This window comes from Chelonoidis abingdonii, chromosome 1 (genome assembly GCF_003597395.2).
Source record: "Chelonoidis abingdonii isolate Lonesome George chromosome 1, CheloAbing_2.0, whole genome shotgun sequence".
NCBI classification, from domain to species: Eukaryota; Metazoa; Chordata; order Testudines; family Testudinidae; genus Chelonoidis; species Chelonoidis abingdonii.
The window spans coordinates 349,942,903-349,957,316 of NC_133769.1; the positions used below are offsets into that span (position 1 = coordinate 349,942,903).

Genomic DNA, 14,414 nt, shown 5'->3' on the forward strand with positions numbered 1-14,414 from the left:
TTAGGGTAACTCCTGTGGTTTTGATGGAGTACAGAAATCGATTTAAAGAGCCCTTTAAATCGATTTACAGGGCGGTGTAATGTGGACGGGTGCAGCGTTAAATCGATTTAACGCTGTTTAAATCGATTTAACTGTGTAGTGTAGACGGGGCCTCAGAAAGCCCTGGCTAATCTAAAGTAGCTCCCTCCACAAAGCCATCTCCCCTCTGATTGTTTATATCAAGAGAGTTGAATCAACCCCCTCAGGTCAAGTTTCTGTGTTTGGCTGCCTCTGTGCACTGAATGGGAATTGTGTGTACGTGCAAGGACAGCGTTTAGCCATTGTTGACATTCTAGCCACCCTTTCGCAAAAGCTCATGTTTCACAAGCAGAAGGAGAGGGCTGACCAGGGAAAAGGTCTCCCGAAAACATACAAGTGTACTTATCCCACACAATGCCAGGGTTGCTCACTCTACGTCTTTTTTTAAAATCATAATACTTACAAAATTTGTGTTTCTTTAAGCTCCACTTTCTGGAATCACATGAATATGAGAGAAAATTGTGTTAAAAAAAAAGTTTCTAGCTCTCATTGTTGCAGAGGAAAACTTGAAAACCTAAACCCGAAAGGGAAATAAGCTCTATTTATTTATTTTTTGAAATAATGATTTTAAGCCAGTCCCATGAGTTCACTGGGCCTGAGTTACGATTTTTAAATGTTTGGCATTGGCAATATCACAATGCTATGACAAAGGGTAACAAAGTCATATAAATGCATAATCCCTGAATACTATTGTGAGGCTGAATCAGTGAGGGTTAAGCAACATAGCAGGCTGAGTGACCTAAAAGCAACTCTTAAGAACATATTAGAAGAGTATTGAAATGGTAAACAGGGCCATTCCTTGTAGATAGACCATTGCTATGTAGGCTTGTACTGTTAGAGAATCAAGAATAAATACTACAGTAGAACCTCAGAGTTACGAACACCTTGGGAATGGAGGTTGTTTGTAACTGAACAAAATATTATGGTTGTTTTTTCAAAAGTTTACAGCTTTGACTTAATACACTTTGAAACTTTACTATACAGAAGAAAAATGCTGCTTTTAACAACCTTAATTTAAGTGAAACAAACACTGAAACAGTTTCCTTACCTTGTAAATCTTTATTAAACTTTTCCTTTATTTTTAGTAGTTTACATTTAATTTGCTTCTCTCTCTTTTTTTCTTGTCTCTGCCAGTACTGTACTGTATTTGCTTCTCTCTATTTTTTTTTTGTCTCTGCTGCTGCCTGATTGCATACTTCTGGTTCCAAATGAGGTGTGTGGTTGATCAGTCAGTTCATAACTCTGGTGTTCATTGCTCTGGTGCTCCTAACTCTGAGGTTCTACTGTCATATTGTCTGTGTTTATCTATATCTTGTTAGAAGTTTAACAATGTGATCTAATTAGCTTGTAGGTGCTAAAACTTTATTCCTGTCTCTAATGATATCATTAATGTAGTCTACTGATTCAGATATCAAAAGGGAACATTATCATTTTGATGGGACTTGTGGTATAATAATATAATTGTCCTCATTTTGCTTTGAAACTTGTAAATTTCACATAGTAAACTACCTGGGAACTGTTTGAATAATTACTTGCTTCATGCTAATGAATGTAATGGGTATATGCCTAGGAAACAGAGATTAGCTTCAAAAACAACAGTATGCATTACTTATTGTCCAGCCAAGGAAGGCCTGCTGTGACCACAACTGGCTTCAAACTATAAAGAACGCGTGGGGCCTGATCCTGCTATCTCAGATCAGCTTAAACTTTGACAGGAAAAGTCTAAGCCCGCAAGACTGAGGTCTCCCAGTCCACTCTGAATTAACCCTACAATTCTTGTGGAATAATTTGAACAAACACTGCACATGGATGGCCTTTTAAATTGACTCCAGAAGGATTTTTACAAATCAGCAGCCTCACTATCTCTGCCATGAAACTGATCTGAGAACTTTATTCCTATCTCTATGTATAATGATCTTTAATGGTAGCAACTCTCTTTCTTTTCTTTTTATGAATAAATCTTAGATGTGTAGTTAATAAGAATTGGCCGTAAGCGTGTATTTAGGTAAAATCTGAAATATTCATTGACCTGCTGGGCAATGTGTCCAGTCTCTTCTTGGGATGGGTAGAACTTTATATATGGTGAATAAGGTCTTTAGTAACCCTGGCTATAGTAGACTTGGCTGTCTGGGTGGGAGCCAAAGGCTGGACTGCTTAAAGGGAACTTATTTTGGCTTCTGGGTAATGAATAATGGTAATGAATGGTAATGAATGTATTACAGAAGCTGTTTGTTACTGGTCATGAAAATAAACCATCAGCTTTGAGGATCGTCTCCCCTATTCTTTGCAGTTTGCCTTGACTGAGCAATCTCAGCGTGGCCCCTTCAGCAACCATGGTCACAACCGTGCATGAATTTTATTGCATAATATTGTGAAAACTATCTATAAATTAGACTGTTAGGAACAGTAAATAACCTTCAGTATATTGCTAAAGCTGATTACAATTTTTTTTTGCTGCAGGTTCAGAGAAGAATCACAAGAATGATTAAAGGACTGGAAAACCTGCCTCACAGTATCAAACTCAAAGAACTCCACTTGTTTAGCTTATCAAAAAGAAGGATAAGGGGTGACTTCATCTGTAAGTGTCTACACTGGGAACAGAAATTTGATAGGAGAAGGCTCTTCAGTCTAGCAAACAAAAGTTAAACGAGATGCAATGACTGGAAGCTAAAGTTGGACAGGTTTACACTCAAAAGAAGGCACACGTTTTAAATAATGAGAGTAATTAACCGTTGTAACGGGGCTGTGGTGGATCTTCCATCACTGGAAACTTTTAAATTGAGACTGGATGTTTTTCTACAAGATATACACTAGTTCGAACAGGAATTAATTCAGGAAAGTGCCTTTTACAATATATTTTGGAAACTTTATTTTTTATAATAAATGTTTTAAATTAAACTTTTGAAATAAAAATTCAAATAAGAAAACTGGCTCCATTTTTTATTTTTCAGCTACCTGAAGCTATTTCCATATGCACTCATTCACTAGCTAAAATCCAGTTCCTGCCCCTCATCTTTGGACACCTAGGGTCTCAAAGGCATAGGACCAGTAGTTACAGAGTAAAAGGCCACTGGTGCTTTTTGGCCTGTGAGGAGGATTCCTTCTTTTCTAATCCTGCAGAGAAGTCCTGCCCAAGCTTGTGCTTTAATTTTTTTTACCTAGGGTATTACCATAGTATCTGAGCATCTCACAATCCTTCATGTATTTATCCTCATGAGGTAGGAAAGTACTATTAACTCCATTTTACTGATGGACAGAGAGGCCAAGGCCCAGATATTTGAAGGCATTTAGACACCTGGGCACAGATCCTCACAGATGTCTAAATTCTATTGATTTTAACAGAAGTTAAGCACCAAAATACCTTTAAAAAGCAGACCCTAAGTGACTTGTCCAAGGTTAAACACTGCAGAGTCTGCAGTAGAGCAGGGATTTGAACCCATATGTTTTAAGTACCAGGCTAGCTCCCAACCTCTAGACCACCCTTTCTCTACTCAAGAGAGTCTGCCCTAAATAAAGAATGAAGTAATATACAATGTGACTATGTTATAAGAGACATTTTGACACTAACTTTTTAAACCTTCATTATATTGAGAAACTTCTTAGGGAGTTCTTAAAATGAGATGCTTTATTGTGCTACAAGGCACACTGAAACTCAAAGTCCAGCTTTATGGATACAACAATCATATTTCTTTCATTTGTGTACTTCTAATTGATGCACTCAGGACATATAAATGTTTAACGTCTGCACGGTCATTACTCACCAAATGACACTCGGTAAGTCTCTACCTGTTCTTCATGTTTCTTGCTCAAATTATAGATTCTATTTGTGTATTTTCTTAAGGCTTCTCCATAATCTTGGCAGTTGAAAGGAATGACCTGGGAATCTGCCAGTTCATACACCAGTCCTCCTCGTAACTGGGCAACAGTAAGCTGTTTCGTGAATGTGGGGTCATAAAATTGTTCTACTAACTCAAAAGTCTCGTAGACGGTGTGGTAAACTGGGTAATTGCTGAACTTGTCTGCTCTCTGAAAGAGAATAAACAAAGTCTCAGATGGTCTAACTGAAGCCAGTTTGAGGGATGAAATTGGTCAGAAATGGCCAAAAATAGATCACCACAACTTCTGTATCATGATAGCTTTTCTCCAGATACAGATGAATTACTGTCCTTACCGCTGTTTGTGTGAGGCGCCTATGAGGAAAAAAGCAATCCAAACTCATGGGGTACTACGGCAGAATAAAAGTGTGTAGCAATCCTTAATTTTGGTCTATGGTGGCCTCTTTCTGGCCTCATCCTGAACTCCAATACCCACTGACTCATTCTCAACAAGCAAAACAATTTGGTTGTTTGAGTAGCACAAGTGCAAAACAGTAATCCCGTTGGATCTTGTGCAATTCAGCCACCACCTACATTTCTTCCCTCATTTCCTCATCATCATCTTGCCCCAGACTATAATATTTCCATTCTCTATCCTTGTCTTCTTTCCTTATACACTCCACTGTGTGCTTTCTTTCATCCAGCCTTCTATCCTTAGAATTATCTTCCACTTCTTATGTGCTGAGCTGCCTTCCTCCTTGAAATGCATGCTTCCTCCTGCCTGAAAAAACAGCCTCCAATGCTGACCTCTTTCTAACATTGATCTCTTCATGGACAGTGTCTCTTCCCAACTGCTCTTGAACTAACAGAATATTTTAAAACCATAGGTTAGCTCCTCAGGGCAGAGAGCTGAGGCCTGATTGTCCACTCCATCCTGTGTAACGACTTACATTTGTGTTAAGTGGATATTAAAAAAAAGCTACAGCTCTGATTTGGAAGCACTTCATACCCATCCTACACATTTTCAAATGCCTATGGATACTGAATGGTAAAGAATCAGGCCCTGAGTCTTCTGTAAAGCATCATGCAAACACATGGAGCTCGACAAATAATGGTCCTACAATCTTTAAAAGAACTTCATTAGGATTGTTAGATATATATCTTCTGCATCTCAAGTTGATTTTTTTTCTCCAAAAAGATTCAGTTTTATCAAATGTCTTCAGCCTGGCCTATACTTAAAATTTTTTTACTGACCTATCTATGTCTGTAAGGAGTGTGATATTTTGCTGATGCAGTTATGCTACTACATATCAGTATCTGTGTCATAAATAGATAGGTAAGGTAAGGGTTAAGTTTCTTTTACCTGGAAAGGGTAACCAAACACCTGACCAGAAGGTCAATCAGAGAACTGGATTGTTTAAAGTCAGGGGCGGGAATTTGTATACTCTGGGTCTTTGTTGTTTTCTCGGCTGTGAGTAAACAAGGTTTCCTCCTAACTCCATCTTATTTCAAGTATTACACCAAAAGTCTGTGAGTACAAAGGAACCCCAAAGCAATTCGGCTATGAGGAGCTTTGTGTTGTACGAATAGATGTGGATGGCTGTGTCTTTGTTGTTTTCTCGGCTGTGAGTTAACAAGCTTTCTCCTAACTGCATCTTATCTCCAAGTTTCTCCTACACATCTGTGAGTACAAAGGAACCCCAAAGCAATTCGGCTATGAGGAGCTTTGTGTTGTATTTACACGTATGTGGATTTGTTGGACTGGTTTAATCGGGCTATCTTTTAAATCAGACTGTTTCTTCATATTTTCTTATAAGCAAGAGCCTGTATTGAGTTTCTTAATGCAAGATTATTGTTTTATATATTTCTTTCTTTTTTTTGCTCTTCTTTGGAACTCATGGTTCCAGTTCTCTGATTGGCCCTCTGGTCAGGTGTTTGGTTACCCTTTCCAGGTAAAAGAAACTTAACCCTTACCTTACCTATCTATTTATGACAATCTGTTTGGATCATTTTGCTTTACTGAATCAGGAGAAGCTATATAGCTATCAACCCTTTTATGTCAGTGCAATTGTGCCTATACCTGGGCGGGAGAGCAAGAGAGAGCTGCAGCTTTCAGGATGCCCATATGGTTAAAATGACAAAACTTTTAGACAAGGCCTCAGTCTTAAGTTCCAGTTGGCCTTGACATTGTAGCACCTTGACGGTTAGTGCTAATGAAACACTTGTAAACTGGTTTAAACATAAAGCTGTAGTTTAAAGGAAAAATTGGACAATCCTTTACAGCAGGGGGTTACAAATGTGGTTTTTTCACTTATGAGGCAATGTGTCATTAGAACGAAGAAAAATACTACATGTAAGGGGACAATGTGATGTGTGTGGGAATGACAGCACAACCAGAAGCTGAATCGATCTATACTTCTTCATCGAGGGCCCTATTTGTGTAACTAGAGGGTTTAGAATGCACACATCACCATCATGGGTGAATTGTCCTTCCAGGGTTTGTTTCTTCACAAATTCCAAAATTGCATTTCTGTGAGCACAGGACCAACACTTTGGAACAATTTTTTTTTTAATTGTTGAATATCCCACTGTAGAGTAATTGTTCTCAAAACAAAGCCAAACCTCGGTATCTGTTATTTTCAGGAAATCTGGATGCCTTACCCTGTTCTTTGTATAACGGGCTCTGCCTGATGTGATTCCCAGCCGCTGAAAATAAGCTTCAAAATCACTGCCTGATCCCAGTTTGTTTATTCTACATGCAGGAAATAAAAGGTATCAAAATGAGGCTACAGTCAGACCTAGTACAAATGATTATGCAAGGTATTGCTAGCAGAGTTTCCAAGGTATTGTGGGCAAGGCTTCTGACAAGCAAGGTCAGAACAGTGAGGTAAGGCTATTAAGAAGATGAATGCATTGGAGAAGGATACACTTTGAGCCTGATGTGAGAGTGCTGTAGGATAGGACCTGGGGCATCTTGGCAATCTCAAACATTAATAATCTACTGTTGACTGAAATCAGTTGGGAGACTATATAAAGATATGTTTATATGTGGCAGACCACTGTATAATCAAAGCATCGCAAATAGTTTCCATTGCAGAAGAGGCTGTTGCTGGTGTTAATTTCAAGTGGAGAATGCCATCTGCTGGGTGGAGACAGCAACACAGAGGAAAGGAAAATGAGAACAACACACAGAAGTATATGGAGGAGGGGAAAAGCATGTCATTCTGGATTGGATTTGTTTATTGACATGTGCATGCTTCTAGGAAATTAAATCGAGTAAAGGACAACTCCTAAAATTGATGTAGCTCCACTGAAGCCAATAAAACTATGTGTATCAGCTGAGAATCTGCTCAGGGAGTCCAATCCTAGCGCTTACTTAGGTGAGAAACCGCACTGAATTCATGTGAGCTGGGGCTACAAGACTGGGGCAACAGACTTGGGACACTGGAATCAAGTAACACTAGGGGCTTAATTCCATTTATCTTATTGACATAATTAGTCCCATCTTATGAGTAAGGATTTAGCCTTGGCAGGCAGGAGCATGTAAACAACTGTATAGTTTCCATGAGGATGTTTTAATTCAGATAAAAGTGGCAAAGAGTTCTGTGGCACCTTATAGTGGCACTCTTTGCCACTTTTACAGATCCAGACTAACACAGCTACCCCTCTGATTAATTTAGATAGCAACATTTACTGTAGATCACCTTGCATATTTAAAGGAATTTAAGTACACATTTGTATATATAGTAGGTCATGGCCTTTTATAGTCAACTGCATCAAAAAAGAATGAGCAGTACAAGAACAACCTTCCTTCTTAACCAGGGCCGGCTCCAGGGTTTTTGCTGCCCCAAGCGATCAGTGGCACTTCGGTGGCAGCTCCACCGCGCTGCTTTCTTCTTCGGCAGCACTTCGGCAGCAGGTCCTGAAGAGTCAGACGTGCTGCTCCTTGCCCTTGGCTGCCCCAAGCACTTGCTTGCTTCACTGGTGCCTGGAGCCAGCCCTGTTCTTAACTACTGTTAAAGTTTCTTTTAACAAAACATTTGTTTATCCTAACTAGAATGCAGCACTAGTTTGTCTTCGAAAGTGTTATTAACAGAACATTTAAACTTTTGTTTAGCAATTGGCACAAGTACCGCCAGGGTGGGCTTGTAAAAACATTTCCTAAAGTCGTTGATACTGCTAGCTACTCACCTGCTACCAGACAGTTTTGTATCATCACTATCAATGGCAACAATGCTTTTGAAAACAACACACAGTGATGCACTTGAAACACTGATGAGAGGGAAGGGGGAAAAAAACCCATACAGTTTCATGAACTTGCCTGGGACGACTTTTACTTTCTGTTGAGGGGTCCTTTTCAAGCCAGCTCTCATAGAGAGACTTGCCTTCATAACCCTCATCAGGGCTTGCAATCTGGGGAGGCAAAGCACATGCTCGTAATGAAAGTGTCTCTGCTTCCAGTTGAATTTTACTAAGAGGAGATGCATACCGTTAATCTGCATTATTCTTGATCTCAAATGTTAACACATATGTGGCTTTAAGCATGTTATTGATAATCTATGGGTCCCGGTCCTGAGCCGTGTACATGATGCACTTGGAACAACCAGAAGGAGTGTGGCTTCTTGACACCAGCTCAATGCTGGGGCTGGCCAGAGCACTGGTGTAAATTAAAGCAGTGCTGAGGGTTGCTCTGACTTATGCCCATTGGACTATGGCCCTTAGGGATGCTCTGAGTGGCAGCCTGGGATGCCCCAACCACACTCCTTTCCCCTTGGGAATGCCCCCTATGCTAGGAGCTGGGAGACAACAGCTCTGCCCCACTCCAGTTCTCCCTAGCCAGGGACGATATTCTCCACACACAGGTTGAGTCTACATTATGGCTGTTTTGTGCTATTGGAAGAGTGAAAAGCAGATGCACTGGAAGGCAGGATCTAGATCATAATAATAATTATTTATATAAGGGAAGAATAGGTACTGACTCCATGGATGCTCCAAGGCTGGAGCACCCATGGGGAAAAATTAGTTCTGCACCCACCAGCAGCCAAGCTCCGCTCCTCCCACACCTTCCCTCCTCCTCCCCTCCTGAGTGCACTGCGTCCTCACTCCTCCGCTTACCTCCCAGCGTTTCCTGCCCAGCCACCGCCAAACAGCTGTTTGGCACGAACGTGGCACACTCAGGTGAGGAGGCGGGGAAGAGGCAGGGATTTGGGGAAGGAGTTGGAATATTGGCAGGGAGGGGGTGGAGTTGGAGCAGGGACTTTGGGGAAGGGGTGGGAAGAGGAAGGGCCTCATGGAAGTAGTGGAGGTGTGGGGGGTTGAAGCACCCATGGGAAAGAGGGGAAGTCGGCGCCTATGAAGGGAAATGCCTTGAAGTCCTGACTGAGATCAGTGCTCCACTGTGCATAGTAAGAGACAGTCCCTACCTCAAAGTATCTGGAATCTAAATAGACAAAGTCAGCGTTATTATCCCCATTACACAGAGAGGGAACGGAGAGGTTTTATTCGATGACTTGCCCAAGGTCAAACAGGGTATCTGTGGCAGAGCTGCGAATTGAACCCAGGTCCCCAACCTCCATCAAGAGCGAGGACTGAAGATAATCTTGTCCATTTCAATACCGGTCTCAAACCAAAGTGATTTGACAAGCAAAGCTTGCAAAAGCAGCCTGAACTCCTTTACCTGGAAAGCCGGAGATTTCACAAACACAAGCACTACAAAGCTAGGAGTGAACTGTTTCAGAATACTGGAGGTGGCCACTTTCTGCACTGAATAGTTGTAGATATATATAGCTATAGAGATAAACGCCAAACTGAAAATCTTTAGGGTTCTGACCTCTGAGATTATGCCTGCAGCTAGCAGGAAAACAACCAGCTTGTGAAATAACTGCCTGGCTGCTATCATTTCCCAAACACTTTGGTCAGGTTTGGGGGCTAAACTCAAAATGAGACCTCAGCAGGAGCAAGCTGAACTCTACAGTGAAGTGCTCTATGCTCCAGTACAGACTTTATCCTGACATTATCGGCCAAATCATTATCAGGTAATGTAAAAACCATTTTTTCTCTTTTGCAATTCTTAATTTCTAAGCATAACTAGGAGGTAGGTTGTCCGTGCTTATTCTCTGAATTTCATAGAATCATAAAAATGTAGGTCTGGAAGGGACTTCGAGAAATCAGCAAATCCAGCTGCCTGAGCTGATGCAGGGCCAAGTTAACCTAGCCCCTCTCTGACAGATCCTTGTCCAACCTGTTCATAAAAACCTCCAATAAAGAGCTTTCCATATTCTCCCTTGGAAGCCTATTCCAAAGTTTAATTAACCTGATAGATAGAAAGTCATGCCTAATACATAACCTAAATCTCCCTTGCTGAATATTAAGCTCATTACTTCTTGTCCTACTTTCACTGGACATGGAGAACAACTGAAGAACGTATCTGAAGACTGTTATCAGATCTCCCCCACTCAGTCTTCTTTTCTCAAGACTAAGCATCAGGGCCGGCTCCAGGCACCAGCCCAGTAAGCAGCTGCTTGGGGCGGCCAATGGTGAGGGGCGACACGTCTGGGTCTTCAGCGGCAATTCGGCAGCGGGTCCCTCTCTCCCTCTCAGAGCGAAGGACCTGCTGTCGAATTGCCATCAAAGACTGAAGCGGTGGCAATAGAGCTGCAGAAGGTGATGGTGGCTTTTTTTTTTCTTTTCGCTGCTTGGGGCGGCAGAAACCCTGGAGCCGCCCCTGCTAAGCATGCCCAATATTTTTAATCTTTTCTGACAGGTCAGGCTTTCTAAATCTCATCACTTTTGTTGCTCTCTTCTGGACTGTTTCCAGTTTGTCCACATCTTCCCGAAAATGTGACGCAAGGGCTGCAGAGCCTGCCCAAAAGTGGGGAAGGGCACAGTCCCACACCCTGCCCCTCCTCTTTTGTCTGAGGCCCCACCCCCAGCCAAGCCAGAAGCCAGAGCAGGCCCAGAGAGCTGTGGACCCAGAGCAGGACAATCCCCGGATCCCCACAGCTGTCTGCGCCCCATGCATGACTCTTACCTGGACCCAGGCCAGTCATGGTAAGAGCCACATGGGCAGCTGTGGGGAGCCACGCTGCGAACCCTCCACCTGCCTGGGGTAAATGGGTCAATAGCAGCCCCTGGCCCATGTCCCCACCCCGTGCCTCCCTCTGCTCCCCCAGGGCAGAAGGGTCTATGGTGCAGCTCCCCACAGCTACTCATGAAGCTCTTACCATGGCTGGGCTACTGTGGGGATCTGTGGATCCTCCCGCCCTGAGGGTGGGGGGGACAGGGCAGGGCGGGGACATGGGCTAGGGGCTGCTCTCGACCCTCTCACCCCAGGCAGGTAGAGGGTCCGCAGCGCAGCACCCCACAGCTCTCTGGGCTCCACAGCCGGGCTCCAGCTGCCAGCCTGGCTGGGAGGGGCGGGGCCCCAGCTGAAAAGTGGGAGGGCTATGGCCCCTGGTCACCCCTATTCCAGTGCCCCTGGTGTGATGCCTGGAACTGGACACAATACTCCAGCTGAGGCCTCACCAGTGCTGAGTAGAATGGGACAATTACATCCCATGTCGTACATACGACACACCTATTAAAACTTCCCAGAGTAATATTAACCTGTTTCACAACTGCATCGCACTGTTGGCTTATATTCAATTTGTGATTCATGATGACGCCCCCAGATACTTTTCAGCAGTACTACTGCCTAGCCAGTTATTTCACCTCATTCTTGCTGCCTCCATGCCTTCCTGCCTTCAGAGCTCTTCAGGACACAGATGCTGAGCCCTCAGCTGTGAACTTTATCCTTTAATGCAGCAAAGCAATGCAGAGCCCAAAATTGCCAGTGAACTGAAAAATCCATTATTCACACAGCTCTGCTCCTGGCCACTGCTGGACATTAATGAGCCTCTACCGCTTTAAATGAAGAGCTTAAAATACATCTGGAAGAAGAGGAGAAGTTCTAAATGAGCATGTAGGGGAAAGTGCCTCTGTGCATCTGGGTTTGGGTCTAGGACTATGTATGGCTCTTTGACCTGTATAGCTGTAATGGGCTCAAGCCACGTTCTTTGTTGATTTTCACCAGCCCTGCACTTAGAAGGATGAAGAAGTGAAAATGTGGCTCTTCACTCCACAAGCTACACAAGTTTTTGGCCAGTAACTCCCTAAGGATTTTAGGAAAGTGAATAACTGCATTATAAACAGTCACTTCCAGGACATAAAAATACAACTGCTCTCCTTAGGGTTCGATGAGCAGCTTTAGCTGCACCGGAGAATAAATACATCAAGCTTCATAATCTTCCGTATCCTTGAGAAGAATGAGGACGTTCTCCAGTTGACTTAGACAAAGCAAGAAGAAACAGAAATAGGAGATGAGCCATTAGATTACCTCAGAGATGGAGACAGCAGAACAGAACAAAAACTGTGGAAACTGTTCTTTGAATGAAGACAAAAAGCAAAGAAAGGAAAAGAATCAGAATAATGTTGTGTCTTTCATCTACAAACTAATAAAAGAACAACAACCCAGATCATTCCAAGACTGATTTCGAACAGCTCAGAGAATAGACAGGGCTTTTCAATGACAATAAATGAATCCCTATGATAAATGAAGTAGTGGAAAATATGAATGAATATAACACAGTATTGGGAATTCCCTGACACCGAGAGAGCATTCAATTACTGAGCACTCCTGAGGCCTTTCTATGCTACACTAATGTATTATTCAAGCTCTTAACAGAGGCATGGGAGTTTTTTCCAAAAGAAGAAATGTCTCATGTCTCTCAAGCATCTGATGGTATTTAGATGGAAGTGATCTGGCTAAACACAGATGCCTAATTTAAGGTGTGATGTAAAACAGTGGAGGCAGGCATCACTAACAATGTTTTTCACCCAAAGCATTTTTAGTCTGTTTCCCTTTGCAGATGGCTCCCTGGGTGAATGAGGAAAGGGAGCCATCCTGATCTATTTCTTTCAGCCGTAGGAGTGTTTGCAAGTGAAACAGCCTTTCCTTCATTGCGTGAATTGTTACTGCTGTGCTGATGATCTCACAAACACTTCCCTTTCCTCCTCAAGAGAGAAAAAAAAAACCCAGGAAGAGTTGAAAAGGGAGGGGAACACACAAGAAGGAAACACAAAGTTGAAACAGTTGAAGACAAAGAAGCACACAGCCTGGAAAACCTGTGCATAAAGAAGTATGATTTACGCTTGAGAACAACCCAGACTAGGAAGAGTCTTTCATAGCTGGGGATACTAGATATCTCAGTGAGGGTCAACTTTTTGTGTCTGTGCCAATAATTGACATCCACTGCAGGGACCAATGAGTGCGTGATCTCAGTCCAGTTCCAAGTGAACAGATATTCAGCAGAAATGTCAAAGATTGGAGATAGAAAGTGAATTAAGCTATCTGCCTCTGGAGGTGGCTCAAAATGAGGCACTTTGGTGACTAAACTCCACTATTCACAAGCCCAGAGTTCATACAAAAGACACTTGTATGGCAAGATGAAGCTTCCTCTATATATTTGAAAACGGTCAGTTCTCATTCTTAAATGAGTAGAATGAATTCACCTGAAGAGCCACATTTTATATGCATTCAAGGAGAAGCAGCATCCTTTAATGTGCCTGCCATCTACAGTAACAGAAGATCTAATGAGCAATACTAAGAAAGAAAGAGAAAAGGATAGGTATCTGGGACACCATTTGTACAAATTGAGTATATCTGACCCATTGGAAGAATAATTTAATTGTTTGATAAATACTGAGGAATTTTGGAGGGAGTGTGAAAAGAAATTTAGGGGGATAAGATGAAGAGTAGAGTAAAGAGGGCACCAAGCCAATTTGTCTTAAATCTTTTCCATTTTCAGGATTTCTTTTTAAATCCCATTTTTAATTCCTTCCAGCTTCCTGTCCACTTGTCCAATAACTTAGCTTTTAATGGGTTAATTATTTTCTTCTTGGTGTTTTAAAAATATACATTGTAATACAATTTTGTTTGCTTTAGCAATACTCTTCATCCTTCATAGACCACGGAAGAGCAACTGTGGGCCTGGACCATGTCCTAATGAATGGAAGTTTTGCAACTGACGTCAATGGGAGCAGGATCAGTGCCTCTGCAGGCTACAAACTAATCTGCAGTAAGTTTGTGACTTCAGTTATCAGAAAGTCATGTGCAGCAAACACTTGTTTTTTGTACCTCTTCTGTCAGATTATACACCAATTTGTAGAGAAGGGGGCTGCAGTCAACTCTTAAAGTGTAGTTGCCTGAAAACCAAACAAAGACAGGGAAATCTTTTTTTTAAGTGGCTTTGACTCCCTGCTGATGGACCAAACCCTGCTGTTCTCACCTGGGCAAAGCTCTCATTGACACCAAGAGGAGTTTTAGCTAAGTAAGGACTGCAGGTCTTGGCGCAAAGCACTAACAAATACAGACTGTTTAGTTAGATTTACAATATATAAAGCATGTCTCCTAAACTCATCTTTGTCACAGATTCCAAATACAAACATAAAAATTAGACCTGCTGTTGAGTCTCAAGCTCAACC

At 42.2% G+C, this 14,414-nt stretch overlaps 1 protein-coding gene across 1 annotated transcript in view; it reads right to left on the reverse strand.

Moving 5' to 3' along the window:
• Nucleotides 1-14,414, reverse strand: part of LOC116818085 (N-acetylated-alpha-linked acidic dipeptidase 2-like) — a 50,299-nt gene that overhangs the window by 9,568 nt on the left and 26,317 nt on the right. The window contains exons 13-16 of the mRNA XM_032768736.2: nt 14,068-14,135; nt 8,215-8,306; nt 6,555-6,645; nt 3,840-4,104 (exon numbers count right to left, since the gene is read on the reverse strand). Of these exons, the coding sequence (XP_032624627.2) occupies nt 3,840-4,104; nt 6,555-6,645; nt 8,215-8,306; nt 14,068-14,135 (516 nt within the window). The remainder of the gene's footprint in view (nt 1-3,839; nt 4,105-6,554; nt 6,646-8,214; nt 8,307-14,067; nt 14,136-14,414) is intronic.